This window comes from Heterocephalus glaber, unplaced genomic scaffold, assembly GCF_053883595.1.
Source record: "Heterocephalus glaber isolate CG9 unplaced genomic scaffold, H.glaber_assembly_v1.0 deba00001072, whole genome shotgun sequence".
NCBI classification, from domain to species: domain Eukaryota; kingdom Metazoa; phylum Chordata; class Mammalia; order Rodentia; family Bathyergidae; genus Heterocephalus; species Heterocephalus glaber.
The window spans coordinates 1,636,683-1,664,535 of NW_028258189.1; the positions used below are offsets into that span (position 1 = coordinate 1,636,683).

At 40.5% G+C, this 27,853-nt stretch overlaps 1 protein-coding gene across 15 annotated transcripts in view; it reads right to left on the minus strand.

Annotated features, from left to right (window-relative positions):
* Positions 1–17,103: 17,103 nt before the first annotated feature.
* LOC147828444 (ubiquitin carboxyl-terminal hydrolase 9X-like) overlaps positions 17,104–27,853 on the minus strand; it is a 154,082-nt gene continuing 143,332 nt past the window's right edge. For all 15 annotated transcript variants that reach the window (XM_087209920.1, XM_087209930.1, XM_087209929.1 and 12 more), the window contains one exon: positions 17,104–27,132. In XM_087209920.1, the coding sequence (XP_087066046.1) occupies positions 27,128–27,132 (5 nt within the window). In that variant the 3' untranslated portion in view covers positions 17,104–27,127. The remainder of the gene's footprint in view (positions 27,133–27,853) is intronic.

The window sequence follows — 27,853 nt, forward strand, 5'->3', positions numbered from 1 at the left end:
TCAGCAAGCACTTTTGATTGGATGTTAGGGACAATAGGAGGTATCCCAAACATGATCTCAAAAGGAGTCAGTCCCATCTTATAGGGTGAATTGCATACCCTATAGAGGGCAAAGGGAAGGAGAGCCACCCAGTCACCACCAGTCTCTAAGGCTAATTTAGTTAAGGTCTCTTTTAAGGTCTTGTTCATTTTCTCTATCTGTCCTCAACTCTGGGGTCTGTATGTACAATGTAATTTCCACTTTGCCCCCAGTACCTGTGCTAAACTTTGACTCACCTTGGAAATGAAGGCGAGTCCATTGTCTGACCCTAACATTATGGGGAAACCATACCTTGGCAAGATGTCTTCTAGCATCTTTTTGGCCACAATCCATGCTGTCTCATGTCTGGTAGGAAAAGCTTCTGTCCATCCTGAAAAAGTATCTACAAAGACTAGCAGGTATCTGTAACCATATCTTCCAGGTCTTACCTCAGTAAAGTCTAGTTCCCAGTATATGCCAGGTCGGTCTCCTCTCAATCTGCTGCCAGGGTTAGCCTTATTTGAGGTAGCATTGGTCAGTTGGCAGGCTTTGCAGGTGGCAACAATATGTTCAATCTTGGAATTAGCTTTTTGAATCTTTATCTCTGCATGTCTCAGGAGGTCCTGCATCTTTCGGGTGTCTATGTGGGTGGCTCAGTGTATTTTGGAGAGAACTTGCTCTCCCAGTGTTCCAGGCAGGATGACTTTACAATCAGAGAATTTCCATCACCCATTGCGGCATTGGGGCATGGGTAATTGTTTCATCCATCTTAAGTCTTTTTCAGTATACTGGGGTTTTTCTGGCAAGGCAGCACTTCCTGGATCTGGCAGCTGAGTGGTTAGTGCCAGATCAGTCTCCAGGGCTATTTTTCGAGCTGTCTGGTCAGCCAAATTGTTTCCTTGGGCAATTGGGGTATCACTCTTTTGGTGCTTGGAACAGTGGACAATAGCCAATTTCTTTGGCAGCCATAGGACCGTCAATAGGGCAAGAATTTTTTCTTTGTTTTTAATAGTCTTTCCTTTAGCTGTCAACAGTCCTCTTTCTCTGTAGATGGCCCCATGTATGTGAGCGGTGGCAAAAGCATACCTGCTGTCTGTGTAAATATTTAGCTTTCGGCCCTTTCCCAGAGTCAGTGCCTTGGTTAAGGTTATAAGCTCTGCTCGCTGTGCTGACATTCCGATGGGTAGGGGTTCAGCCCAAACAACCTCAGTCTCAGTGACCACAGCCGCCCCGGCATACCTTTGGTCATCCTGAACGAAACTGCTCCCATCAGTGTACCAGGTATCTTCAGCATCTGGCCATGGTTTATCTCTCAGATCTTCTCACGTCCTGTGTACCTGAGCCAGGATGTCAGCACAGTCATGCAGCGGGGCTCCCAAGTCCGGATCAGGCAGTAGCGTAGCCGGGTTTAGAGCGGCCGGGGTCTGGAAGACAACTTGGGTTGGGTTTAAGAGCAGGCCCTGATAGTGGATCAGGTGGGCATTGCTCAGCCATCTGTCTGGAGGCTGTTTCAGAACCCCTTCAACGGCATGGGGGGGTGATTATATATAGTTCTTGGCCCAAGGTCAACTTATCAGCATCTTTGACCATCAGGGCTATGGCAGCGATCATCCTCAGTCATGGGGGCCATCCAGCTGGAACAGGATCAAGTTTCTTGGACAGGTATGCTACTGGTCGGCGCCATGGGCCCAGGTATTGGACTAGGATGCCCTTGGCAACTCCTTTGTTTTCATCAATGTAAAGGTAGAAGGGCTTAGTGACATCAGGCAAGCCTAAGGCTGGAGCTGACAATAAGGCAGCCTTAATTTGATCAAAGGACTTTTGTAGTTTTTCTATCCATTGAAAGGCCTGATTGTCTTTAGTTGCCTTATAAAGGGGCTTTGCTAGTTCCGCGAACCCCAGTGTCCATAAACAGCAGAAGCCAGCCGATCTTAGGAATTCTCTAACTTTTCAAGGGGAGTCTGGTGTAGGTATCTTAAGAACTGTCTCTTTTCTAGCATCCAATAGCCATCTTTGCCCCCTTTTAAGTATGTACCCTAGGTAGCTTACCTCAGGTTTGCAGATTTGGGCCTTTTTGGCAGATGCCCGGTATCCCAGTTCCCCTATAACCGTTAAGAGTTCCTTGGTTCCATCTAGGCAGTCCTCTTGCATCTCAGCCGCTATAAGGAGATCATCTATGTATTGTAACAGAGTCAATTGGGGGTTTTGGAGGCGAAACTCACCCAGGTCTTTATATAGGGCCTCATTGAAGATGGTGGGAGAATTTTTGGAACCCCTGAGGCAGCCGAGTCCAAGTTAACTGTCCACTGAGGCCTTGTTCCGGGTCACTCCATTCAAATGCAAAGATGTGCTGGCATTTGGGTGCCAGCAGAAGGCTAAAGAAGGCATCCTTGAGATCCAAGACTGTGTACCATTGATGGCTCGGGGGAAGTAAGCTCAGAAGGGTGTATAGATTAGGCAGCATAGGGTGGATATCCATGACCCTTCTGTTTACCTCATGGAGGTCCTGCACTAGTCGATAGTCATTTGAGTGGGGTTTCCACACTGGCAACAAGGGGGTGTTCCAGGCCAATTGACAGGGCCTTAGAATACCCTGAGCAAGTAACTTCCTGATGTGTGGAGTTATTCCTTTGCAGGCCTCCAGGGACATGCGATATTGGTGAACTCATGCAGGGTCTGCTCCTGGCTTTATCTCTACAAACACAGGTGTCCTGTGTGCGGCCAGCCCCATGCCCCCAGTTTCTGCCCATGCTTGTGGGAACATGGCAAGCCATTGTTCCATGTCTGGATTAAGGCGGGGGTTGCTCCTGGTGTAGCAGATACTCATCCTCAAGGCTCATAGTTAACACTTGGATGGGCTTTCTCTCTTGGTTAAAGACTTCTGTGCCCCCGGGCTGAAAATGGATTTGGGCTCCTAACTTAGTGAGCAAGTCTCTTCCAAGTAAAGGATAGGGGCAATCAGGTATAATCATAAATGAGTGGGTTACCCAGCCCACTCCCAAGTCTACCATTTTTTGGGTAGTCCATGAATACTTTTTCATGCCTGTGGCTCCTTGGACCCAGGAAGTTTTGTCAGAAACATGGCCATGAGGTTTAAGCAGAATCGAATGTTGAGCCCCTGTGTCTACTAGGAACTCGACAGATCTCCCCTCCACTTTTAGGGTTACCCTGGGCTCGGGGAGGGGTACTGAACCCCATCCCCTCTAGTCACTCAGTTCATCCATAGCCAGGATAGGGGCCTTGGGGCGGCTTCCCGGCTTCTTAGGGCATTCTCTGGCCCAATGGCCTTCCTCCTTGCAAGAAGCACACTGGTTCTTTCTCAATTGGGGGTGATTCCTACGTTTCCCCTTACCTTGTCCTTCTGCCGCAATCTTTCTCAGATGACGTTCACGTTCCTTTGGCTCTCCCGTAGTGGTGGCAAGAAGGATCTGAGCTAGGTTCCTAGTTTGCTGATCACCAGCCTTTGCCTGTCTTTCCTCTGCAGTCTCTCTGTTGTTTCTGCCACTATTACTAAGACCTGAATACTCTTTTCTCCCAGTCTGTCTACTTTCTGTAACTTTCTCTTAATATCTGGCGCCACCTGCTTGACAAAATGCATTACTACAGCTGCCTTTGTCTTAATTGCTTTTGGATCTATACGAGTATACCTATGGAAGGCTTCCTGAATTCTTTTTAGGAAGGCTGCAGGGCTTTCGTTTGGTCCCCGTTGTACATCCCCTACCTTGGACAAATTGGTGGGCTTACGAGCAGCCGTTTTGAGACCTCTGAACAGAGTCTGGCAATAGACTCGGAGCCTCTCCTTACCTTCTGCCATGTTGAAGTCCCACTCTGGTCGGGACAATGGGAAGGAAACGTTAATAGTATTGAAGTTGGTAGTGGGTTGGTTATTGTCACCAGGAACCAATTTTCTGGCCTCGTTCTGGATCCTTTCGTGTTCCTCTGTTGTAAACAGGATCTGGAGGAGCTGTTGACAATCATCCCAGGTGGGCTGATGAGTGAACAAAACAGTTTCTAATAGGTTAATTAAATCCCTAGGGTTGTCTGAGAATTTGGCGTGTTGAGTACACCAGTTATAAAGGTCACTGGTGGCGAAGGGCCAGCAGTGATGAGGCTGGTTACCATGCTCATCAGGGGTCCCTGTCACTCCCAGCAGGAGAACAGTAGAGTCTGCCAGTCCTGCTAGCGAGGCAGCACACCGGGCGGGCGAGTGTTCTGGATGGGGCCATCTCTACTAGCGGCGGGGCAGGCGCCTCCTCCTCCTCGGCTGCCGCCTGGGCTCCATGGGGGCAGCGGGAGTGGAGGAGTGGGGTGTGGGTGGTAGGGAGGGGGAAAGAGGAGATCTTTATCAGTTCCTCCTTGGAGGACCAGGTAAAGTGGCGCAGTTGGCTCGGTTTCGGTTTGCCTTTTTCCATCGTGCTCTCTGGGAGTCTTTTCATAGTCTGCCAGTATTACCTCCGGCTGTTTCTGTGGAGGCAAAAAGGGCTTGACCCATGGAGGGGGGTCACATATTAGATTTTCTCAAGTGACGATGTAAGGCACCTGGTCAGGATGTCCCGTTTGGGAGTGTAAGACTGGCTTTCGGACCTTCCTAACCATTCCGAGGTCAAATGTGCCCTCGGGTGGCCAACCCACTCTGTAAGTTGGCCACTCTGAACTACAGAGAGTAATTAGTTTTCCCTTTTTAAAAAATTTTCTAAACTTAGATTATGAGCGCACTCCCTTTTTTTTTTTTTTTAATGGTCCGTCATGAGGGACAGGGGGGTGGTTGCGGTCTGTCCCATCATCTCAGTCCAAGTCAAGTGACAACAATAATACACGGTGATAGACAGCCAGCCAAGCACAACAGAAAAACAAAAGGCAAGACAAAACAGTCCTCTGCTTGATCGGAGGCAAAACCGAAAGTAGGATGATGGCCTCACGCCGTGAGTCATCCATAAAGCACAAGCAGCAAATATAACTCCTGGGAGCAGTCTCTCTTCCCAAGTAGGTTGCTGTCATTCTGGATTCACCTTTCTAGGACAAAGCCAGCTCTACCTGAATGGTCTAAGTGAAAAGAAGAAAGCTACTCTTGTGATCCCCTGGAAGACCTGAGGCTTCTTTTCAAAAACAAAACTCCAGCCCAACACTTGAGAGGCTGAGGCAGAAGGACTGCCATGAGTTCAAGGCTAACCTGGGTTACAAAGGGAGAGCCTGCCTCAAAAAACACACCAAACAAACACAAACAAAAATCCAAAATTTTTTTTTAAAAAACAACAACAAAACTCAAAACTTCAGTACTGCTCTGGGTACAGAAAAGTAGTCACTAAATGATACATAATTCATTGTTTAATGCCACTTATTTTTTTAAAGTGTGTTATAAAATTTATTCGTGTAAGCATCCAGATACTCCTAGGTGGTCAAGATGATATGCAGATTCTGCTACAAAGTGCAATGGAAAATCATGTTAGAGATGATGAGACATTGGGGGCAGAAAGTGGCATGAATCCAAACAAATGTGAGATGAGAGCACTTCATCTGGGAGACACTTAAAATAATAATTTAAAGCTTCATAAGGCAACAGATGATCCAATTTAAACATTAAGAAATAGTACCATCAATGAAAAAGGAAATCAACTTATTCATGTACCAAAAGAGTATAGGGCAAACAGGAGAAGAATTTGCACTTGTCTAGGTAAAAAGAGGGGAGTTCTGTAAAACAGGCATTAATTGTTACTAATGGCAAACCCTGCAAATATAAAATAAAATTCAAATCACTGGTCACAGAATTCAAAATTTTCATGTAATAAAGGCAAGGCACTAGGCTGAAGTTATAGCCTATTGAATATTTCTCCAAGGACATTAATTAAGTGCTTCTGTAGCACTTGGCCAGTGTGTGCAAAGCACACATGCATGCCAGAGGGTTCTGTGAAAATGACACTATATACAACTCTGTACACCCATCCACCAGGGCACATCTCCATCCCCCACAGGAGAGAGCCAGGTAAAGCACGATACCTGAGGTTTCATATCTTCAGCTGCCTGATCAGAATCGCAAATATACATTTCACGGTTTTGTTTTTAAAGATACTTTCCTTGAATATGTGCACTATAGTTAAAATTTTAAAAACAATAAACAACAACAACTTGAAGGATCTGACCCTTCCTGCCCCATGTGAGAGACTTTGTGTGGGTCCAATGTTTGAGGTCACGTTCCCCCATCACAGCATCCCTTGGTTGGTGCCTCTTCAGCAGTTAGCAAAGGCTCTTGTTGACTTTTTTTTTTTTGGCCATCATCTTGGGGGGAAAAACCAACTAAAACATGTCTGGTAGGCCTTGGCGGCTCCGCAACAAGTTTTGCAAAGCTCTATTCTCCCCTGCCTTATGAAGGGCCTGATGGCTAATTGGGCCATATTTGTCCTTACATAGCTCCCACACCTGTAAATTTATGGGGCAGAGATTTATTGGAAGAATGGAGGTCACAGTGACTACTTTGCCCCCTGAAACTTCACTGGGCCAACAAATGATGTCTAAAATGGGATATGAACTGGGAAAAGGATTAGGCAAGCAACTTCAGGGAACAACATAGCCTATAGAACGGAAACAAAAAAATAATCACTTTGGAATTGGATATGATCAAAATTTTTAGTTGGGGCTATTGAAGTTTCTCTGCCCAAGGCAGCCTTGCCTTTACAATGGAAATCAAATGATCCCATTTGGGTTAATCAATGGACCCTACCACAGGAGAAACTAACCATTCTACAACAACTCATATTAGAACAAGTTAACAAGGGGCATTTAGAACCATGTGTGAGCCCTTGGAACACACCTATCTTTGTTCTTCCTAAAAGGTCAGGCAAATGGCATTTGCTTCAGAACTTATGTGCAGTTAGTGCAAGCCTCATTCCAATGGGGGCACTGCAACTCAGCTTACCAAACCCAGCGGCAATTCCCCAGAAGTGGCCACTTAGAATTACAGATATAAAAAACTGCTTCTTTAACACTCCTTTGCGGCCAAGTGACCGACCTCGATTTGCCTTTTTGGTACCTAGTACGAATTTAAAAGAACCAATGAAGCGCTTTCAGTGGACTGTGTTGCCTTAAGGAATGGCTAACAGCCCCACATTGTGTCAGTTTTTTGTAGCACAGGTTGTTCGAGCTACTCGTAAATTATTCCCTACTGTATATTTAACACATTATATGGATCACATATTAATTTCTGTGAATACACAACAGCTACTTTTACAGGCCTTTGCTATTGCAAAGAAAGATTTAGTGCGTTCTGGATTGTGCATAGCACCTGAAAAGGTTCAACTATCTGAGCCTTATATTTACCCAGGTACCTTGTTAGCAGAGCCATCAGTTAAACCACAAAAGATACAATTTAGGACAGACAAATTAAAAACGTTAAATGATTTTCAAAAATTATTAGGTGATATTAATTGGATTAAGACTAAAATAGGGATAGCAATTTTTCAATTGCAGAATTTGTATGAAATACTACAGGGAAATTCTGATCTTAATTCCCCTAGAAAATTAACTCCAGAGGCACAAAAGGAGTTATAATTAATGCAACAAAGCATACATAACCATCAGGTTTTTCATATCAACTCTAATCATCTGGTTCATTTGTGCTTAACACCCCCCACTCACCTACAGGCTTAATAGAGCAATGGTAATCGAAACAGGTCTTTCCCATGGAATGGTTATTTTTATCTAATCAGTGAAATCTCTAGTTATATCTAGGGCAAATTGCAAAAATAGTTTCCTTGGGACGTAATTGTACCTGACAATTATTTGGTGCTGACCCTCATTTCATCATTATCCCAATTGATAAGGATCAACTGCAGATGCTGCTACAAACTGCTTTATATTGGCAAGTAGCCTTTGCAGATTTTATTGGACACATAGATAATCATTACTCTAGTGATCCTCTGTTTCAGCTTTTTTCATGACATGAGTTTATTCTCCCTAAGATTACTCAATTTCAGCCATTGCAAGGTGCCTCAACCTATTTCACCGATGGCTCCTCTAAAGGCCAAGCAGCAATTTGCAGCTCTTCCTTTAGCTATGTGTTGCCAACACCTGGACTCTCTGCTCAGAGGTCAGAGTTGCTAGCCATTTTATTGAAAACTTTCCCTCCCAACCTTTTAATATTTTGAGTGATTCCTTTTATGCCATTTGTTTGATTCAAAGACTGGGAGGAGCTATGGTCCACTCTATCTTAGAACCTAAATTATTGAACTTGTTTCTAAGATTACAAAAGGCCCTACGTCAAAGAACTGCTCCCTTTTATATTGGACATATTCTACCAATCTTCCTGGACCACTTTCCTATGGCAATGCACAAGCAGACTGGCTTACAGGATTCCTTGCTGCTTTTGATCAGGCTAAGGAATCACATAGTTATTTCCATCAGAACTCCAAGGCACTACAACATGATTTTCAGCTATCTCGAGCTCAGGCATGACAGATAGTTATGGCTTGTCCTAGTTGCCAGCAGATTCCACAGTCCATTCCCCCTGAGGGAACTAACCCTCGAGGCCTGGCCACTAATATGATTTGGCAGATGGATGTGATGCATGTCCCCTCTTTTGGAAAGTCTCGATTTGTACATGTCTCTATAGATACATTTTCACACATGATACATGCCACGTGTCACTCTGGTGAGAAAGGTCACCATGTTCAACAACACTGCTTGTCTGCCTTTGCTGCCATGGGAGTGCCCAAAAATATTAAAACTGACAGTGGTCCATCATATGTTAATAAATTTATCCAAAAATTCTTTCTTATTTGGCATGTTACACATAGTGCTGGTATCCCGTATAATCCACAAGGACAAGCCATAGTAGAAAGGGCCCATGCCACCCTCAAACATCAATTGCTTAAACAATCACAAGGAAATCAGCTGCCTCCACAAGCTCGTTTAGATCTAGCTGTTTTTGTATTCAATTTTTTAAATCCTGTAGCAGGTTCCACACAACCACCTGCTATGCTCCACTGGCAAATGGATGGCATGGTTAAGACTCAAAAACCACAAGTCCTTTGGAAAGATGTCCAAACAGGTAAGTGGAATGGCCCCGCTGCCTTAATAACTTGGGGGAGAGGTTCTGGCTGTGTCCTAACAAAAATGGTGAAACCTTGCAGTTGCCCTCCTGGAATGTAAAACCATGGGTCACACTGATGGAACCACCAACATCTTGGAGAATGGGTGATTGTACCCCAGCTAAGAGTAATGAGCCAGCCGCACCTGAGTGACCCACCTTACCAGCAACAACCAACAAATCCACAGCGGGGTCCAGGATTGAGATGATGTCTCCAGAGGAAGAAAAAATATAGATTTTTTTTTAAGGGGTGGGGCACAATTTGAAAATGTTCTTTTTACATTTATAGGTATAAAAGTGCTTGCATTCCTTCTTATTCTAATCTTGAGATCTGTTAATTGACTACAAAAGTTTTTGAGCAATCTTATATACAATTTTACATTCACCTATTATTGGACTGGCTTACAGACAAATGTTATTAAATTAAAGGCATGCCTTTCTTCCCCCAGCTTGCTAACTGATCAAAGCACCATTGAGATTTATTTGTCAAAGTACATAAAGACTGTGGATACTCCCTTTAGTGAATAAAGAAGTGGCTGCCCAGAAAATGATTATTCTGATCTTAATTCAAAGGGACCCCCTAGTAATTTTCATACTCTTATAGGAGACACACCACAATAAATATTATCTGTTATTATACATTGATTACATTGGTTATCATTGAAGTTTAAGTTCTAAATGTTATTATAAAATGTTTATATTGGTTAAGTTCTCACAATGTTATTATGATATGTCTACATTGGTCATTTTCAAAAGATTGATTTTTGTGGAATAAACAAATGAGTGTTATTAGAAAAATGATTTTGGTACCAGACTACATTGAAGAACATAAGGTTTTACGTAATTGTGATATTTATTACTGCTCCTTTTCTGGTGTATAAAATGTATTCATGCCCTGTAATTGTATGGGAGTTTCAACATATTGTTTATGGTAATAACCTTTTGATTCAGATATCTGCCTTTCTCTTACATTCCAGCTACCTATGGTAGTAAGCACAATTTAGGTTGATTTATTATCCTTTGATGACAACCTATAAGAAGATAGCTACTTAGGTATCCAACCATAAGAACAACCATAATTGGCAATAGTAAGTTTAACCATATTTTTATTCCAAAATGCTAAATATCCAGGTAAAATTGTAATAGTTGAGTTTACTACTCCTCTTACATTCCTAATGTTTTTGATCTTCTCTTCTGAGTGTTCAACAACCAAAGTTTAGAGTCAAAACTGAAGAGGTATCTGGGCTAAGAAGACAGCCAATATTTTGGCCCTGGCCCTCCAAGGTCAACAACAATAGCAAAAAGATCCAGGACGTGAGGGAACCATCTCCAAGATCCTGCATTTTTGGTGAGTCACCCAATCTCCTGAGCAGGGAGGTTGCTGAACACCAAAACAGTAAAGATCCAACAAAAAGTGTGCCAAAGGAATGTCACCTGGAGAAAAAAAAAATCTCCCATGCTTTCGCAGGAAGCAACATGGTCAAGCAAGGCCGTGACATATCCTGATGGCTGACACTGACAGAGGAGCTAAGAGGCTCTATGCATGGTTCCAAGACAGTGCCTGCGGAGACTTAATTGACCTTGTTAAATAGCAAGAGATTGACTTTATTTAATATAGGTCTCACTGTAACTTGGTCTTGAACACCCAGTAGAAAAGTGTAACTGAAGACAACAGTTATTTGAGATCAATGAAAGTTTCAACTTTTTTAGCCAAAAATGTATAAAAAAATTAATTTGTAATTCTTTTACAGCCCCGATTAAGAGAAATTATATTTATTATAGACAGCTAAGCCAGTCAAACACACTATAGATCCTCACAATACACAGGGACAAACCATTGTTGGGTATGTTTGCTTTTCCTAAAAACACCTTTACATAAAACAAAAACAAAGGGAGATATGTCAGGGGCAATGCTACATAATTTTAGGGAAAAATCATTTGGTTAGCCTAGTTCTCCTGCCTACAGCCCAGCTATGGAATTCTGAGACATAATTCCATTTTGGCCTCTGGTCACAACTGAGACCTCAGTGATCCGGTGACGCTGTGATTCTCCAGGACAAGAAACATCCTGGGAGGAACAAACATCTACTCAGATCCTCATTGTTCTTGGATTGTTACATCTTGTTTACGTAGGATGTATTGAACTCTCTGCAAGTCATTTGCTATATTTGTTTCTCCCGGTGCGGTAATGTGGGGGCTTTCATCTTTGCCGCCCAGAGCAGCACTGATCAGATCCAAAGCTCAGCTTCTTCTCAGTCTCATTTTTCTACCTTTCCTGTCATTCACCTTGTGCTGCTGTGGCTCGCAGGAGACTGGGACTTACTGCAAAGGTTCTAGTAACGACCCTTTTCCCTGTTCCCCACAAATGCCTTTGAACACTGGCCAAACAGCCCTTTCCAATCTTCTCTAGTTTTGTAAAAAGCTCTGGGGTCTGGTTTCAGGTTCTGCATGCCCAGGAGGCCCAGCTACACCAGGGAGTGCGCCAAGGCACACTGGTCAGCGCTTCCTGAGGTAGGACTGCTCCAAAGGAGGGTAACCAGGACACAGGGCCTGAGCAAGGAGTAGTGGGCTTGGAATCTGGGAGTCAGGCTGGGCCTCTGGGAACAGTACGGCCAAATGACACTCATTTTTTAAAAAAATTCTTTTATTGGTACATTGTAGGTATACAACTCAATTACATTTCTCACTGGCAACTTGGACCTTTACATGATGCATCTTGGTTCTTATTTTTCCCCATTCCTAGCCCTCCCTTCACCCCCTCCACCCATCCCTATTTACAAAGACTTTATTTCCATTTTTTCCATTTCTCATCATTTTTCCTTTCCCTTCTTTCCTTTCCCCTGCCCCTCCCACTACCCCTACCCCTTTGGACCTTTTCTTCCTATTTTGCATTATCGATTATTCATTCTAATCATTGGTACATTTTAGGTATACAATATAATGACATTCATCATTGCAAATTTGCACCTTTACATAGTCTCTCTTGGTTCTTATTTTTCACCCTTGCCCAGCCAGCCCTCCCTTCAACCCCTCCATCCCTCTGTGAGACCTAACTAACTCCATTTTAAAGTTTGACTCCATCTTGGAATAAGACAGTAAAGTGGCCTTGACATAAATTCCACTTCACTGAAGTCAACTATTCCCCTAGTCTCCTTTGTGCCCATAAACTAATGATAAAATGTCCTTGCTGTGAGACAACAGATTAAAAAAAGGACACAGCTCCTAACTCAATCCTCTGCCCAGAAAACAGACGCTCCCAGGCCCATTATCTATAGAACATTCTGTCAAGGTGCTGATTGCTCCTTTTTCCCGTAAAATCTACATGTACCCGCCCCCGCCCCCCATGTACACCCCATACTTGCTAAGTATCAACCAATCATGTAACTGCTAAATGGAAAATCCCCAAACCTTGCTGTAGCCACAATAAAAACCCTGCTGATTTGAAATTCGGGGCTCTCAATCCTGATCGGCTGCGTCGGTGACGGTTGAGTGCCCCTGCTCGAGCTTGAATAAACGACCCTCATGTGTCTTTACATCGGAACCGGCTCCATGGTGACTTCGCGATCTGGGCACAACACCTCCCTATTTACAAACACTTTGTTCCTATTTTTCCATTTTCTCCTATTAATTCCATACTCTTCTTTCCCTTCCCCCTCCCACTTTCTTCCCCTTTGCCCTTTTTCTTCCTATTTCACATTACCTATTATACATTTTAGTCCTTAATTACACTTTGTTTCTCACACCAGAGAAACTATTTAGTATTTATACATGTGCCCTATTTCACTTGAGCATCGCCTCAATGTGCATCCACTTAGCTATAAATGTCTCTAATTTCTCATTTTTTATGGCTGAGTAGTACTCCATTTTATAAAAAAAACACATTTTCTTTATCCAGTCTCCAGTTGATGGGCATTTGGGCTGCTTCCAAGTTTTAGCTATCACAAACTGTGCTGCTGTGAACATGGGTACACGTATATCACTGTGGTATTATTCTTTTAATTCTTTGGGGAAGATCCCCAGCAGTGGACTAGCGGGGTCAAATGGGACTTCCTAACATGGATAATTTTGCTAGGGCCACAGCTAGTTAGGATCTTGGTAGTCTAATATCCCTCTTTGTCATGCTTTCTCCATCATAAGAAGCATGGAAATCTAATTGCTAGATCTGTCAGAGCCCACATTTTATGATACACCAGAAAATATTCTGACCTGTTTCTTACCATATTTGGGGTCTGAATCCTCAAGATAATAATAAAGCTTAACCATTCAAGCCTTCAGATAGTGATCCATACTATGGCCAGACTCTCCTGACAAGACTCATCCAGCTTTGTCCTATTAAACAAGCAGCTCTCTCCCTCTCTCTTTTGTATGGGGAATCAAACTTTGGAACCTTGCACTTTCAAGGCAGGTAGTGGCACCACTGAGCTAAATCCTCAGCCTGTGGGGAGCGGTGTCAGCCAAAAAGCTTCATTTTAATTTTACCCTTTGTTATAAATAGCCAGGAGACTATGTAATGGGGAACCGTGTCTCCACTAACTCCGACGTTTCCCTTTAGAGTTTGCCCTAGCAACAAGGTGAACCTTCGGTAACCCCAGGAAACAAAGTAGCCCTTGAGGGCTGAGAGTGTCTAGAAAACTACCAAACAAGGAAGCAGGTGTTTTGGATAAAGGTCATGGTTAATGACCTAACTCACTGAGTGTATAAAAGAGAGGTGAAAATAAACTTGCTCGCTCAGTCTTGGGAGCCCTCCCGACTCTGTCTCTTTGTCTTATTTTCTCAGTCCTCCTTTCCCCCATTCAGGAACCTTTCGACTGGTGATGGCTGGTCCGTCACATCAGCCCAGATCAATAGTTTTTCATTTATAAACACTTAACTCGTTTCTCATTGACTTCCAACAGGTTTTTTTCCAACTCAGCTGGTGAGCCACAACATCCCAAGATAGTTGTAGTTTGCTTGGTTTAGCAGCACATATATGAAAACCAAGATAGTTGTAGAGCACATAATATACAGTAAGTAGAGCCTACAGCCCCTTTCTGCCATCAGTAGCTTTATGAAGACAAAGACCTCCATACCCTCAGCATGCCAGAAAAAATTATGGGTGTTTATATCTCTTGTGGGGAAATGACCAACAGGTGGACATGACCTGTAAATGGACATCTAGGACACATACAGTCAAGCCCTACACCAACCAGACAGTGTTGTCTTCAAACCCCCACCCCATACTGGCAATCAAGCCCAGGACCCTGCAATTGAGATAGGCGCAGTGCCACTAAAGCTAAATACCCCCCCCCATTGATTTCAATTTTTCAGGCATGAGATCAAGCATGTTTTTGATAGGATGACCTAGATCCGACATCAGCCCAAGGAGTGGGGAATACAAAAGATGGCCTCTATTAACCTTGCAGTCACTGTAAGCTCTTTAACAAATGTAAAACTTCAGTATCTTTTGCGCTTATTTTGACTAATTCTTTGTTGAGAACAAGAATGTAGCAAGATTCTTCACAAGGAGTCCACAGTGCCCCATAACCTAGCAACAGGAGGGTAAGGCAGAAGGATTCTGAGTTCAAGCCTGGCTTGGCCAATTAGCAACTTAGTGAGACCTGTCTCAAAATACAAAATAAATGGCCAGGGATTTAGCTCAGTAGTTCCATTGCCTGCCTCGAAAGTGCAAGACCCTGAGTTTCGAGCCCCAGTACCAAAAAAGAAAAAAATATCTAGAGATGAGCTCAGTTTGAAGGTTCCAGCTTTGACTCCTAAAAACAAAATAAATAAATAATCAATAAAAAGTCCCCTGCACAGAGTACTGGGAATTGAATCCAAGACCCTTGCTCTGAGCTATTTACTCAACTCACTTATACCTCACCTTCTTTTTAAAAATAATGAGACAGGGGTCGACGTGCCACAGCTCCAGGTGCACAGTAGGATGCTTCTGGGCCAAGATACCATTGTTCTCAGCACAGAGGAGACTTCCAGGTTGACGTGCCAGAGCTACCAGTGCACAGGAGACTTCCAGGTCAACATGGCACAGCTTCCAAGGCCAAACTAACACCACTCCCAGCACAGACAAGGTGAGTCACCTGGGCACCAGCAGCACCCTACAGCCACCCACATCAAAATGAAAAGAAACATAAACAAGCCTCAGAAACAGACTTCCAGATCACCTACAGCAAACGTAAACGGAAACGAGATAGAACAATCTGATACTCAAGGTCAGGACTTCCTGAACTAGCAACAAGAGGATCTGGAAAAAATGAAATCAGAAATAATTTCTGACAAAATAGCAGAGATTGTGCCCATAGTGCAAAACATGATTAATAAATCTAGAGGGGACACAGATGAAAAAAAGAGAGGAGCTGAGGAACATGATGGAATCCCAACATAGGAAACAAATGGAATCCATAAAACAGATGCAGACGGATTTCAGATTAAAAACTCCATTGAAAGTCTGGACAGAATGAGCCAATATGAGGACAGAATTTCATATACAGAAGGTAAGATTGCAATTAGTGACCAGGAAAAGAAAAATCTCTTTAAAATTGTAAGGGAACATGAGAAATCAATCCAGCAGGTGCTAGACGATGCAAAGAAATAACATAAGACTGACTGGAGTCAATGAAAAAACAGGAGAGAGTGCAGATGACAGAAAAAAAAACTGTTCACAGTGATGGCAGAAAATTTTCCTAGCAGGTGAAAAGAACTTGACATACAGATAAGTGAGGCATATAGGACTCCAGCTAGCCTTAATCAAAAAAAAATCTACACATAGGCATGTAACTGTTAAGATTCCAGAAACCCAACAGAAGAACACAGTTCTACCACAAGCAGTTAGTGAGAAGAAACAAATCACATACAAAGGAAAGCCCATGAGAATCACAGCAGACTTCTCAATGCAAACACTCAAGGCAAGAAGAGCTTGGAGTGATGTATTGCAAGCCCTAAAGGAAAACAACCTCCAACCCAGATAGATGTACCCTGCAAAACTATCTTTCAAAATTGATGGTGATATAAGATACTTTTATGAAAAAGATCACCTTAGGAACTTCATGAATACCAAACCAGCACTCCAAAGAACTTTAGACAAAATCCTAGGAAAAGACAATGAGGATCACAACCCCAGGAAGCGCAGCAGAATGAATTCATTTGGCATGATAAGAAATTAAAAGCAAAGGGAGAGAATCCAACAAAAAGAAAAAGTCATGGCAATGATAAGTTAATACATATCAGTTATAACCATCAATGTTAATGGTCTCAACTCACCAATCAAAAGAAATACACTGGCAGAATGGGTCAAGAAGCAAGATCCAACAATATGCTGCATACATGAAACACAACTCAAAAAGAAACTCATAGACTGAAAGTTAAAGGGCAGAAAACAATACTCCATGTGACAGGACCCCCACCCCCCAGCCCCCCCAAAGCAGGAGTACCTATGCTCTTTGTAGATCAAGTGGATTTCAAAGCAACAATGATTAAAAGAGACAAAGAAGGACACCACATCCTTGTAAAGGGAACAATCCAAGAGGAGGAGATGACAATCATAACTGCCTATGCATCCAACACTTGTGCACCCAACTCTATAAAACAAATACTAAAGGACATGAAAAATTATATAAGCACTAATACAATAGTAGTGGGGGACCTTAATACCCCAATGTCACAAATAGATAGATCAACTAGATAAAAAACAAGTAATGAAATACTAGAACTCAATCAAACTCTTGAACAAATGAACTTAACAGATATTAGAGTGTTCCACCCCACAAAATCAGAATACACATTCTTCTCAGCTGCACATGGGTCATTCTCCAAAATAGGCCACATACTCACTCATAGAACATTTTTAGGTAAATGCAAAGAAATTGAAGTTATCCCTTGTATATTATCAGACCATAATTGTAGGGGACAGGGGAAGGGGACGTTACCAGAACCTCTGCAGTGAGTCCTGGTCTCCTGCGAGCCACGGCAGCACATGGCGAATTACAGGAAAGGTAGACAAATGAGACTGAGAAGAAGCTGAGCTTTGGGTCTGATCAGTGCTGCTCTGGGCAGCAAAGACAAAGCCCCCAGCTTACCACACCTTTTATTCAGTACATCGGGAGAAACAAATGTAACAAATGACTTGCAGAGAGTTCAATAGTTCACATTGGGATAAACAAGGTGTAATGGAAGGCTTGCAGAGAGTTCAGTACATCTCCGGCAAACAAGATGTTCATCAGTCCAAGAACAATGAGGAACTGAGCAGATGTTTGTTCTCCCAGGATGTTTCTTGTCCTGGAGAATCACAGCATCACTGGATCACTGAAGTCTCAGTTGTGACCGGAGGCCAAACTGTATTGAGTTATTCTGTAGCTGGGCTGTAGGCAAGAGAACTAGGCTAACCAAATGATTTATCCCTAGAATTATGTAGCATTGCTCCCAACACATAATGTGATGAAATAGGAGATCAATAGCAAAAAAACCCACAAAAATTTCATAAACACATGGAAATTGAAGAGCACACTTCTGAACAACCAGTGGATCACAGAAGAAATTAAAGAAGAAATCAGACAGTTCCTTCAAATAAGTAACAATAACAATACAACCTATTAGAATCTATGGGACAGAATGAAAGCAGTCTTATGAGGGAAATTCATAGCAGTGAATACTCATATTAGGAAAACAGAGCGAGCCCAAATAAACAACCTGCTTCTGAACTCAAGCTTCTAGAAAAAGAAGAGCAAGACAAATCCAAAGCTCATACAAGGGAAGAAATTATAAAGATGAGAGCAGAAATCAATCCAATGGAGACTAAGAGAATACAAAAAAATCAATGAAGCCAAGAATTGGTTCTTTGAAAGAATAAACAAAATTGACAAACCCTTAGCCAACGTTATCAAAAGAAGGAAAGAAATGGCCAAATCCATGCAGTTAAGAATGAAAAGGATGAAATTACAACAGACTCAGCAGAAATCCAGAGGATCATCAATACCTACTTTGAGAACCTATATAGCAGTAAGATGGAAAACAGAAGAAATGGACAGATTCCTAGATATATATGAATTACCGAAGTTGAACAAAGATCTAAAAATTCTGAACCCAATAAAATCAATGAAATTGAAAACGTAATTAAAAACTTACCAACTAAGAAAAGCTCAGGTCCTGATGGCTTTACTGTTGAATTCTACAAGACATTTAAAGAGGAACTACTGCCACTATTCTTTAAACACTTCAATGAAATTGAAAGGGAAGCAATACTCCCAAATTCATTCCTGGAAGCATCACCTTGATCCCCCCAAAGCACAGAAAGACCTAACCAAAACAGAGAACTACAGGCCAATCTCACTAATGAACATAGATGCAAAAATCCTTACACTAAGGTACTGGCAAATGGAATGCAGAAAATCATCAAGAAGATCATACACCCTGACCAAGTGGGATTTATGCCAGGGATGCAGGGATGGTTCAACATACGCAAATCAATCAGTGTAATACACTGTATCAATCAATACAGCCAAAGGCAAAAACCATATGATCATGTTAATAGATGCAGAAAAAGCACTTGACAAAACCCAACGTGCATTTATGATAAAAAAAAAAACCCTACAAAAATTGAAATAGATGGTCTCTATCTCAATCTGATAAAAGCCACCGGTGAAAAACCAACAGCCAATATCATACTAGATGGTCAAAAACTGAAATCCTTCACACTCAAATCAAGAACAAGACAAGGATGTTCACTATCACCACTCCTGTTCAATATAGTTTTGGAAACATTAGCCATGGCAATTAGACAAGAGAAAGAAATAAAAGGAATAAAGATAGGAAATGAAGAAGTCAAATTGTCATTATTTGCAGATGACATGACACTCTATATAGAAGACCCCAAGAACTCCACCAAAAGTCTTCTAGACTTAATAACCAAATTCAGTCGAGTAGCTGGATACAAGGCCAACACATAAAAATCAAAAGCTTTCTTCTTTATGAACAAGACTCACTGAGAGAGAAATAGGGCAAACAATTCCTTTCACAATAGCATCCAAAAAACTGAAATACCTAGGTATCAAGCTAACCAAAGAAATCAAAAACCCCTTCTCTGCTATATAGATTCAATGCAATCCCAACTGAAATCCCAGCAGCATACTTCATGGACCTTGAGAAAACAATCCAAAAATTCATTTGGAACAAGAAGAGACCCAGAATAGCAAAAGCAATTCTAGGTAACAGAAACATGGCAGCAGGTATTAAATTTCCTAACTTGCAACTATACCACAAAGCTACTGCATTTAAAACAGTATGGTACTGGGAAAGAAACAGACTTGAGGACCAGTGGAATACATTAGAAGATGCAGAACCAACTTCAGACACACTCAGCCACCTCATCTTTGACATATGAGCCAAATATCCTCACTGGAGGAAAGATGGCCTCTTTAATAAATGGTGCTGGAAAAACTGGGTTTCATCTTGCCAAAGACTAAAACTAGACCTGTATCTCTAACTATGCACTAAACTAAAATTGAAATGGATTCAAGATCTAAATATTCAACCAGAAACATTAAACAGACTGGAAGAGAGTTTAGTTAGGAAGAACTCTTGAAGATATTGGTGAAGGAAAAGATTTTATGAACAAAACCTCAGTTGCCTGTGAACTAGCACAAACAATCAACAAGTGGGATGTCTTCTTACTAAAAATCTTCTGCACAGGAAGAGAAACCACCAACAGTGTGAAGAGACAACCCACAATGTGGGAAAAAATTTTCACCAGCTGTCCCTCAGACAAAAGTCTACTATCTAAAATCTATATAGAACTTAAAAAAATCAGACCTCCCCAATTTAAAGATCCAATCCAAAAATGGTTAACAGAAATGAACAGACATTTCTCAGACAAAGAAGTTGAAATAGCAAACAAACATATGAAAAAACTGTTCAACATCACTGGTCATTTGAGAGATGCAAATGAAAACAATGCTGAGATTCTACCTCACCCCAGAAAGAATGGCTGCTATCAAGAAATCAACCAATAACAAATGCTGGCGGGGCTTTGAGGAAAGAGGAAATCTGCTCCACTGCTGGTGGGCATGTAGACTGGTCCAAGCACTGTGGAAATCAGTACAGAGATACTTCAAAGAACTAGGACTGGAAGTCCCATTTGACCTAGCTATTCCCCTGCTGGGTATCTTCCCCAAAGAATTAAAAGAATTATATCACAGTGATACATGTGCACCCATGTTCATAGCAGCACAATTTGTAATAGCTGAAATTTGCAAATGGCCCAAATGCACATCATCTGGAAACTGTATAAAGAAAATGTGGTTTTGGTATAAAATGGATTTATGTTGAAGAATTCCATTTTCTGAGCTATAATTTTGCTTACATAAGTTCATTTCTAGTGTATAGAAATACACTGATTTTTATTTTTTTATGTGTACATCTTTGCCATACATAATGATCAACATGGGGAATTTATACCTGTGCATAATAGATCTTAATTACTTTTTTCGAGTTCTCCCTCCCACATTCCAATCTTTTTTCCCTCAGAATTTACAGAAGAAATTGGGAGCTTTCAAGGTGGTATGGCAGGCCAGAGACACTCTCCCCATTTGCAAAAGCTCTGTTTCCACTGATTTTTGAATGATGGTATTATATCCAAAAAAGCAAAGGTTGTTAAATCAACAGAATTTTTAACTTCATTTTGTGGATTCTTGGAGTGTCAATATAATTAAACTACTTGAACTGCAACTAAAATTTTAGTTCTTCATTCTAAAAGACTTTTTCTTATTTTTGTTTTATTCCACTTGTTAGAAATTCTGATTCAATGAGCACTCTCATTATTAAGTGTTGTGGTCATTTGAGGTGAGGCACTTTTTATAGATTAATTAGGTTGAGGCAGTTTGTTTCATTTCCACTTTCTGAGAAATTTTTATAAGTTAATGGTAAACTGTGAGAATTTAGGGCTGGTTCCTCACTATTAGGACTTGGCTTCCAGGTGACATGTGGTTTGTTAGCCTCAGCACTTCTATCAAAGGGTAAAAACTATACTATAACAGTACCTCTGCGACTGCAGATCACTGAGAACCATAATCTACATAGACAAAACAAAGAACCAAGAAACTTGAGTATGGAGTAAAAGAGTTTCATTATTTGGTGGACTACTCTTGTCTGTTTCCTATAGAACCTTTACTATAGAGTCTCATTGGGGTGATAAAGGAGTCACAGGTTACTACTAACAAATCACAGGTTTGCTATCAGTGACTGTTACTTCAAGAATACCATTCTTTCATTGATGTTTAAACTTTATTTTATAACCTTGTTAAACAACTAGAAGCCAGATATTAAAAGTAGATGATGAAAAGTGGCTCCAGAATCCGGAAGTATTTGGAATGAGCCTTTTAACGTTAGCCTGTCTCTTGAGGTATTTACCTACATATAACAGATGATGTTTAAGAGCAGACCCTTCCGTTTTGTCAAGAACCCTAATGCCTTCCTATTTAAACAATGAAGAACATTAGAAGTCAGTTTGATTAGCTGGGAAACAAGACTTTTCTTCATCTATGACAAGTGGATTTCCCAAACAGGAGATATGCTTGTTTGTAAGCCATGTTAAATTGGGTTCATTTATGATCTGGATATGAGGAATTATACATCTAACCCATCATCATGGTAAATTACCTGTGACTAAGGGGTGGTCCTAATTATATGGATATCACATGTAACCTGTAGCTCAAGAAGCCAATGGATGTTATCTGTATTATGGGTTTTGCAGATAAAAAATTAAGAACCAGTTGGGTGTGATGGTGCATGGCTATAATCTCAGAACTCTGAGGCTGTGGCAAGAAGACTTGAGTTTGAGCCAAGTGTAGGTAAATTAGTGGTGGTTTGAGATCCTGTCGAAAAAATGCATTTAAACAAACCCAAACAACCACTTAGTCTGTGGTATGGTCCTGGGTTCAAAAAAAGGGTACAATATTCAAAGGTCACAGAAGAGGGGTAGTGTGTCAGGGATTTAGCTCAGTGGCACTGTGCCTGCCTCAGTGCAAGGTCCTGTTTGATCCCTAGTAGCACAAAAAAAAAAAAAACACCAAAAAAAAAAGAGGGATAGCAATCCCAGTAGAATACAAATGTTTAAGTGATTATAAAGATGTTAGATGAGCAAATGGGATAGGTTTCAGGGCAGTGCTTTGGGGGTTAGGAAAGCTACTGGAAGCTTTCTGGTCTCCTAGTACTAAGTCAGTCTAATTGTACCATTTATAAGAATTTAAAAAGCAGATGAATATGAGAAACCTGACTATATTCCCCAGGGTAATGAAAGTCTGTTGATGAATCACTGTTTTCCAAAATACAAAAAATAAAGGATACCGATATACAGTGATTGATCTTATATATGACCTTTTCTGATTAAATCTTGGAAATGAGTCAGACCCTGCCTTCTTGTGGGAAAGATCTCAGTTATATTACTGTGGAGTTATTACCTTATTTGTAAGAAAACTCTATTTGAGTCTTGAATGCAGTGTTTATGATTATATGATATCTGAAGCTGAAGAATAACCTAAGACTGACTGACAAACATGCAGGTACAGGCCGGGGATTTAGCTCAGTGGTTCCACTGCCTGTCCAGCAAGTGCAAAGACCTGAGTTTGATCCTTGGTATTAAAAAAAAAAAATGCAGGTACACATGAGCAGCGAAGATAACTGAAAAACCCAGCAAAGCTCTAATAAACTGGGGCAAAAAAAAAAAAAAAAAAAAAAAAAAAATCTTAAGAACCTGACAAGGCACTGTGACAGCCCTTATGTGACTAAAAATGTATTTCTGTTGTTACTTTCAAGAAAACAAGCTCATTATTTAGTTGTTTTGGACTTTAGAGGATTCATATTCCATTTTGGAAATACTGATAGTTTCTTTCCATAACAATTCAAAAGATGTTTGAATAAATAGGCTACATCTAGGTTAAAAAAAATGGTTTTTCCTGGCTAACATAAGGGATCATGCCTGCAAATCCAGTGGTGCAAGAAATAGTGGAGACATCCTCACCTTGGGTTCCCATCAAATATGATGCTTTCTGGCTCTTGCAGACTATAAAGCAACTTACTCTCCTATTTCCTTAATGTTCTGACCAGTCAGAGTAACATAAGCTCTAATTGCTTTACAGTAATCATGGATAACCACAGTCATTACAAGTATCATCAGCACTGCAATTTTGATACTCTCCATCTCTGTGGGGTTTAGCAACCATGCTGATTTCCTCTGGGGTCATATAACTTAAAACTCCATCCCTGGACCCCTGGACATAAGGGTGGAAACTAATTAGTCAGAGACCCAAATTCTGAAAAACAAACAAACAAACAAACAAAACAAAACAAAGAAAAAGCCAACCCTGGAACTCACTGAAGATGTCTCCTCTGGCTCTGCCTATCCTCCATTTTGTTTTTGAGCTAGGGTCTCTCTATGTAGCTGGGTGTGGTGGTGCATGCCTGTAATCCCAGATATGCTGAGGCAGGAGGCTCAGGAGAATTTGAGGCTAGCTTGTGATGCACAGTCAATTCAAGGCTGGTCTGAACTACATAAAGATCCTGTCTCAAAAAAATAAACAAAAAGCCAGATCACCAAGAGGCCGAAGATGAGCTTGAGTCACCTCAACAAAAAGACAAATTTTGTATCATCATCTGGATCCCATACCAACAAGTCAACAGCTTTTTTCATTTTTAGTCCTGAAAAATCAACATTCACTGTAGTTTTTGATCATCATTTTAAGTGTTCATATTTAGTGGGGTTTTTTTTCTTTTTTTTCCCCAATTCACAGGTGATGGTCAATAGCCTGGCCACGTAGAATTAAAAATTAGACTATTAAACAGGTGCTCCTAAGTACACAGCCTATGAAACTCTCAGAATTTAGAATAAACTGAAATAAATCTGTGACAATAAACTGAAATAAAACATGCTGGCAATGATCAGAATGGCCTCCAGGACTGGGAGATGACTAGAACTGGAACATGTATATATTCAGGTGATCTGACTTGAAGTATACATTTCATGAGAGTACTACAGCAATGCAGAGATGAGCTAAATCTAAATATACTCCTTTTATTCTCTCTGAAGCACAACATACCCAGGATTATTTGTAGGACCGGGTAGGGTGGGGGAAGACTGCATATAAGTACAGGTAGATGGGAAACATAACTGAACATAATCAAGATAACAGTGGGCCAATTTCAGCTGCTTCAGGTTTTAAATGGTTTGGAGAATGGATTTTGCATAATCTGGAGCAGATGGCCAATGTTCAAAATAACTATTAAAAGAGTTGTGGTGAACATCTTTAATTTCAGCACTCTTAGAAGGTGAGGCAGGAGAATGGCAAGCCCAGCCCAGGCAGCTTACAGACTCAGCAAGACCTTTTCTCAAAAGAAAAATCTAAGAAAAGGGCTAAAGATCAAAGGTCCAGCATTCAATCTGCAGTACTGCAAAGCCAGTTAACCAACCAAAACCCTTCAAACACAACACAGAACAAAAATCACTGTAAGACTGGAACAAAAGATACTGTACCAAATTAGACCAATAATTTAATGATTTGCATTTCTAAAGAACACACTTTATGGGGGAGGGATTCAGCTCAGTGGTTTCGCTTCATTGATGCATAAGCGCAAGGACCCAAGTTTGATCCCCGGTACCAAAAAACCACAAAAAAACACTTTAGGGCCCATAATGTCTAGTACCAGGCAAAGAAAAATCACATCAAATAGATATGTTACAGGTTACATAGTGTTAGAGAATAAATACCTGAAGTTTTTATTGTCAGGAGCAATGCTACCTAATTTTGGGGAAAAATCATTTGATAAGGCCTAGTTCTCCTGCCTACAGGGCAGCTATGGCATTTCGAGACATGATTTCATTTTGGCCTCTGGTCACAACTGAGACCTCAATGGTCCGGTGATGCTGTGATGCTTCAGGACAAGATTACACCAGCTGAAGGTATCCTGGGAGGAACCAAATTGTCATTTGCATAGTTCCTCACTGATCTAGGGATTCTACTGCTCTCCAGTCATGTTACATTTGCTTCTCCCGATGTACTGAATAAAAGGTGCAGCAAGCTCGGGTCTTTTGTCTTTGCTGCCCAGAGCAGCAATGATCAGGCCCAAAGCTCAGCTTCTTCTCTAAGTCTCATTTTTTCTACCTTTCCTGTATAATAAGTTAATTCGCCTTGAGCTGCTGTGGCTCACAGGAGACTGGAACTTACTGCAGAGGTTCTAGTAACGTCTCCTTTCCCTATTCCCCACTTCTTATGGTATAAAATGATCAGTATTCAGTAATTTGATGTTTGTGGTGACTATAGAATATACTACTATTAACAAGAATGACTTTAAAAAAATGTGCCAAAAGCACAAGACAGCATTAGAATTTTTTTTTCAGGGCCAACGTCTTATTTTCTTTTTTCTAAATCTTTAGTTAGGGGCCAACAACAAAATCTTCATATACCCAACAACTCAATGTGTCTAAAATGCTGAATTTATATCTTAATAAGAAATATTTTTAATATATGTTCTGTAAGAACACAACATAATAATGAACAAAAACACACCACAGGACAAAATAACTTCTGAAAATCTATTTATGAATTCAGCAAAATAATTTCTATAAAATAGAACAGTGAAATATTTTAACAGAGTAGAAGGAGTGTATGTATCTGTTTGCAGGAATATTTTGTTTTTCACACAGCTTCCAAAATATTACACACATTAAAAAACTACCAATTCTCCTTTAAATGTAGTATTAACTTGAGTACCTTGGAATCTTTAAACAAATGCTTACTCTAAAATGGTACTTTAGAATTACTTTAAACTCAGCAGCTTTTTTGTTTTTGCCAGTTATGTCTGAAACTCTGTATCTAAACAATAAAAATTCTGAAATAATAGAAAAAGAATTAGAGAAATTGTACTGACCCAGTCATCTTGGTATTTCAACATGCTATTTCAAAGTATTATGGTTTCTGATGATACCACTTACCTAGAATTCAGAAAAAGTTTTAGAAGCTTCAATTAATTAATTCTACCAAAAACCAAAACAAAGCATACCAAGTAGTTTTGTCATATGCTCTACATATTCTGCTATAGGAGAAATTTGCATATGCTTTAGTATTTTAAAACTCCAATTACTAATACTTTGACATTCTTCATCTCTTCAAGATAGATCAAACATTAATCATGAAGAAAATTTAAAATGTGCAACTAAAAACAGCTTATTTGTCATATTTCTCTCCATCTTACACTTAAGCAGGTACAAGGAATAAAAGCTTTGAGCAATATAATCAATTTGGAACACTGTTGTTATTCAAGTAATTCAGTCTCTCTGGCAACAGGAAACAGGTGTGAAGCCATGTTAGATGCTCCACCTACATACAGCTTTGAAACGATTAATCAAATAGGTAATGAAGATATCTACAAATGGTTACATCGTCAATTTTGGACATCAACCATATAATTCAAAAGTCACCTGACAGTTTTACATATCCAATTACAAAGAATGTACAGGAAACTACTGATGTGCTTGACATGGATAGATTCTCTAAAATTCCTTTTTATTTGTCTGTTTTGAATAATGGAATTAATCTAACTGCCTTAAAGCAGGCAACACTGTGAAATACAGAAAATGTTAATATGAAAATTAACTCACATTCTTATAGATTTCTGAATTTTCACAAAAAGTTTCTTAAGAACAATGAAACATCAATATTTTCATTTATTCCATTTACATACTATTATCAGAAATTTATAACAAAATTCTATCCATTTTTTGTTGCAAGTGGCTTTTACTGACAGCAAATTTCTGCAATGGTGCTTTGTAACAGATTTTCTAGTTTTAAATATTAACTAGGCATAGAAAAAGTTTGAACCATGAGACTGAATTCATGCTATTCAAAAGTTAGTTATGTGCAGGTCACGGATCTTTTATTTGAGGTGAAGATACATCTTCACTGCCTTCATAATTTTCCTGTACTTGGCCACTTTTCTGAGCATTGGTTCAAGTGATGTGCTGCTGGCCCTGTATATGGGCGCCCATGTACACAGTTACTCTAAAAGAAATGAAAGATCCGGATGTCAAACTTTTCATATATTACACTTAACATTTTAAACCATAGACTAAAGTTTGTCTAAAAGTAGCTGTTTTATTGGGGGGGGGGTTCTGATGATCGAACCCACACCCTTTACAATGAGCTATATCCCTAGTACTTTTTAAACTCTGACAGGGTTTCATAAACACATGATTTCCCCAGGTTAGGTTTGAGTTTGTGAGCCTCCTGCCTCAGCCTCCCAGAGCACTAGGATTATAAGTATACAGCACTACAGTCAGCTAAATAAAAAGCAGCTGAGTGGTAGAAGATTTGCCTAGGATATGCAAAGCTCTGGGCTCAGTCCTCAGTACCTCCCTTCCCCAATTAAACAAAACAAAGCAAAACAAAATCTTAAAAATGTATTCCTATATCAAAGGTAAATATGTATTATTTTAACTTTATCTTCACAGATAGAATGTTTAAAAATTTTCTATCACCATTTGCTATGCTAAAAGGAACAGTTTTGAGCTGCAGATGCAGCTTAGTGGCACTGTGCCTGCCTGGCAAGGTCCTGAATTCGATCCCTGGAACCAGGGGAGAGGAATGTTTTTTTTAGGTATAGTTCCCTAACACCACTTATACCATCATTAGTTGGAAACCTGGTGGAAATAAAAAATCTTCTTTGGGGTGTGTGTAGAATGGAGTGAGGGGGTGAGCCAGGATCTTGTTTAGCTGGGCTTCA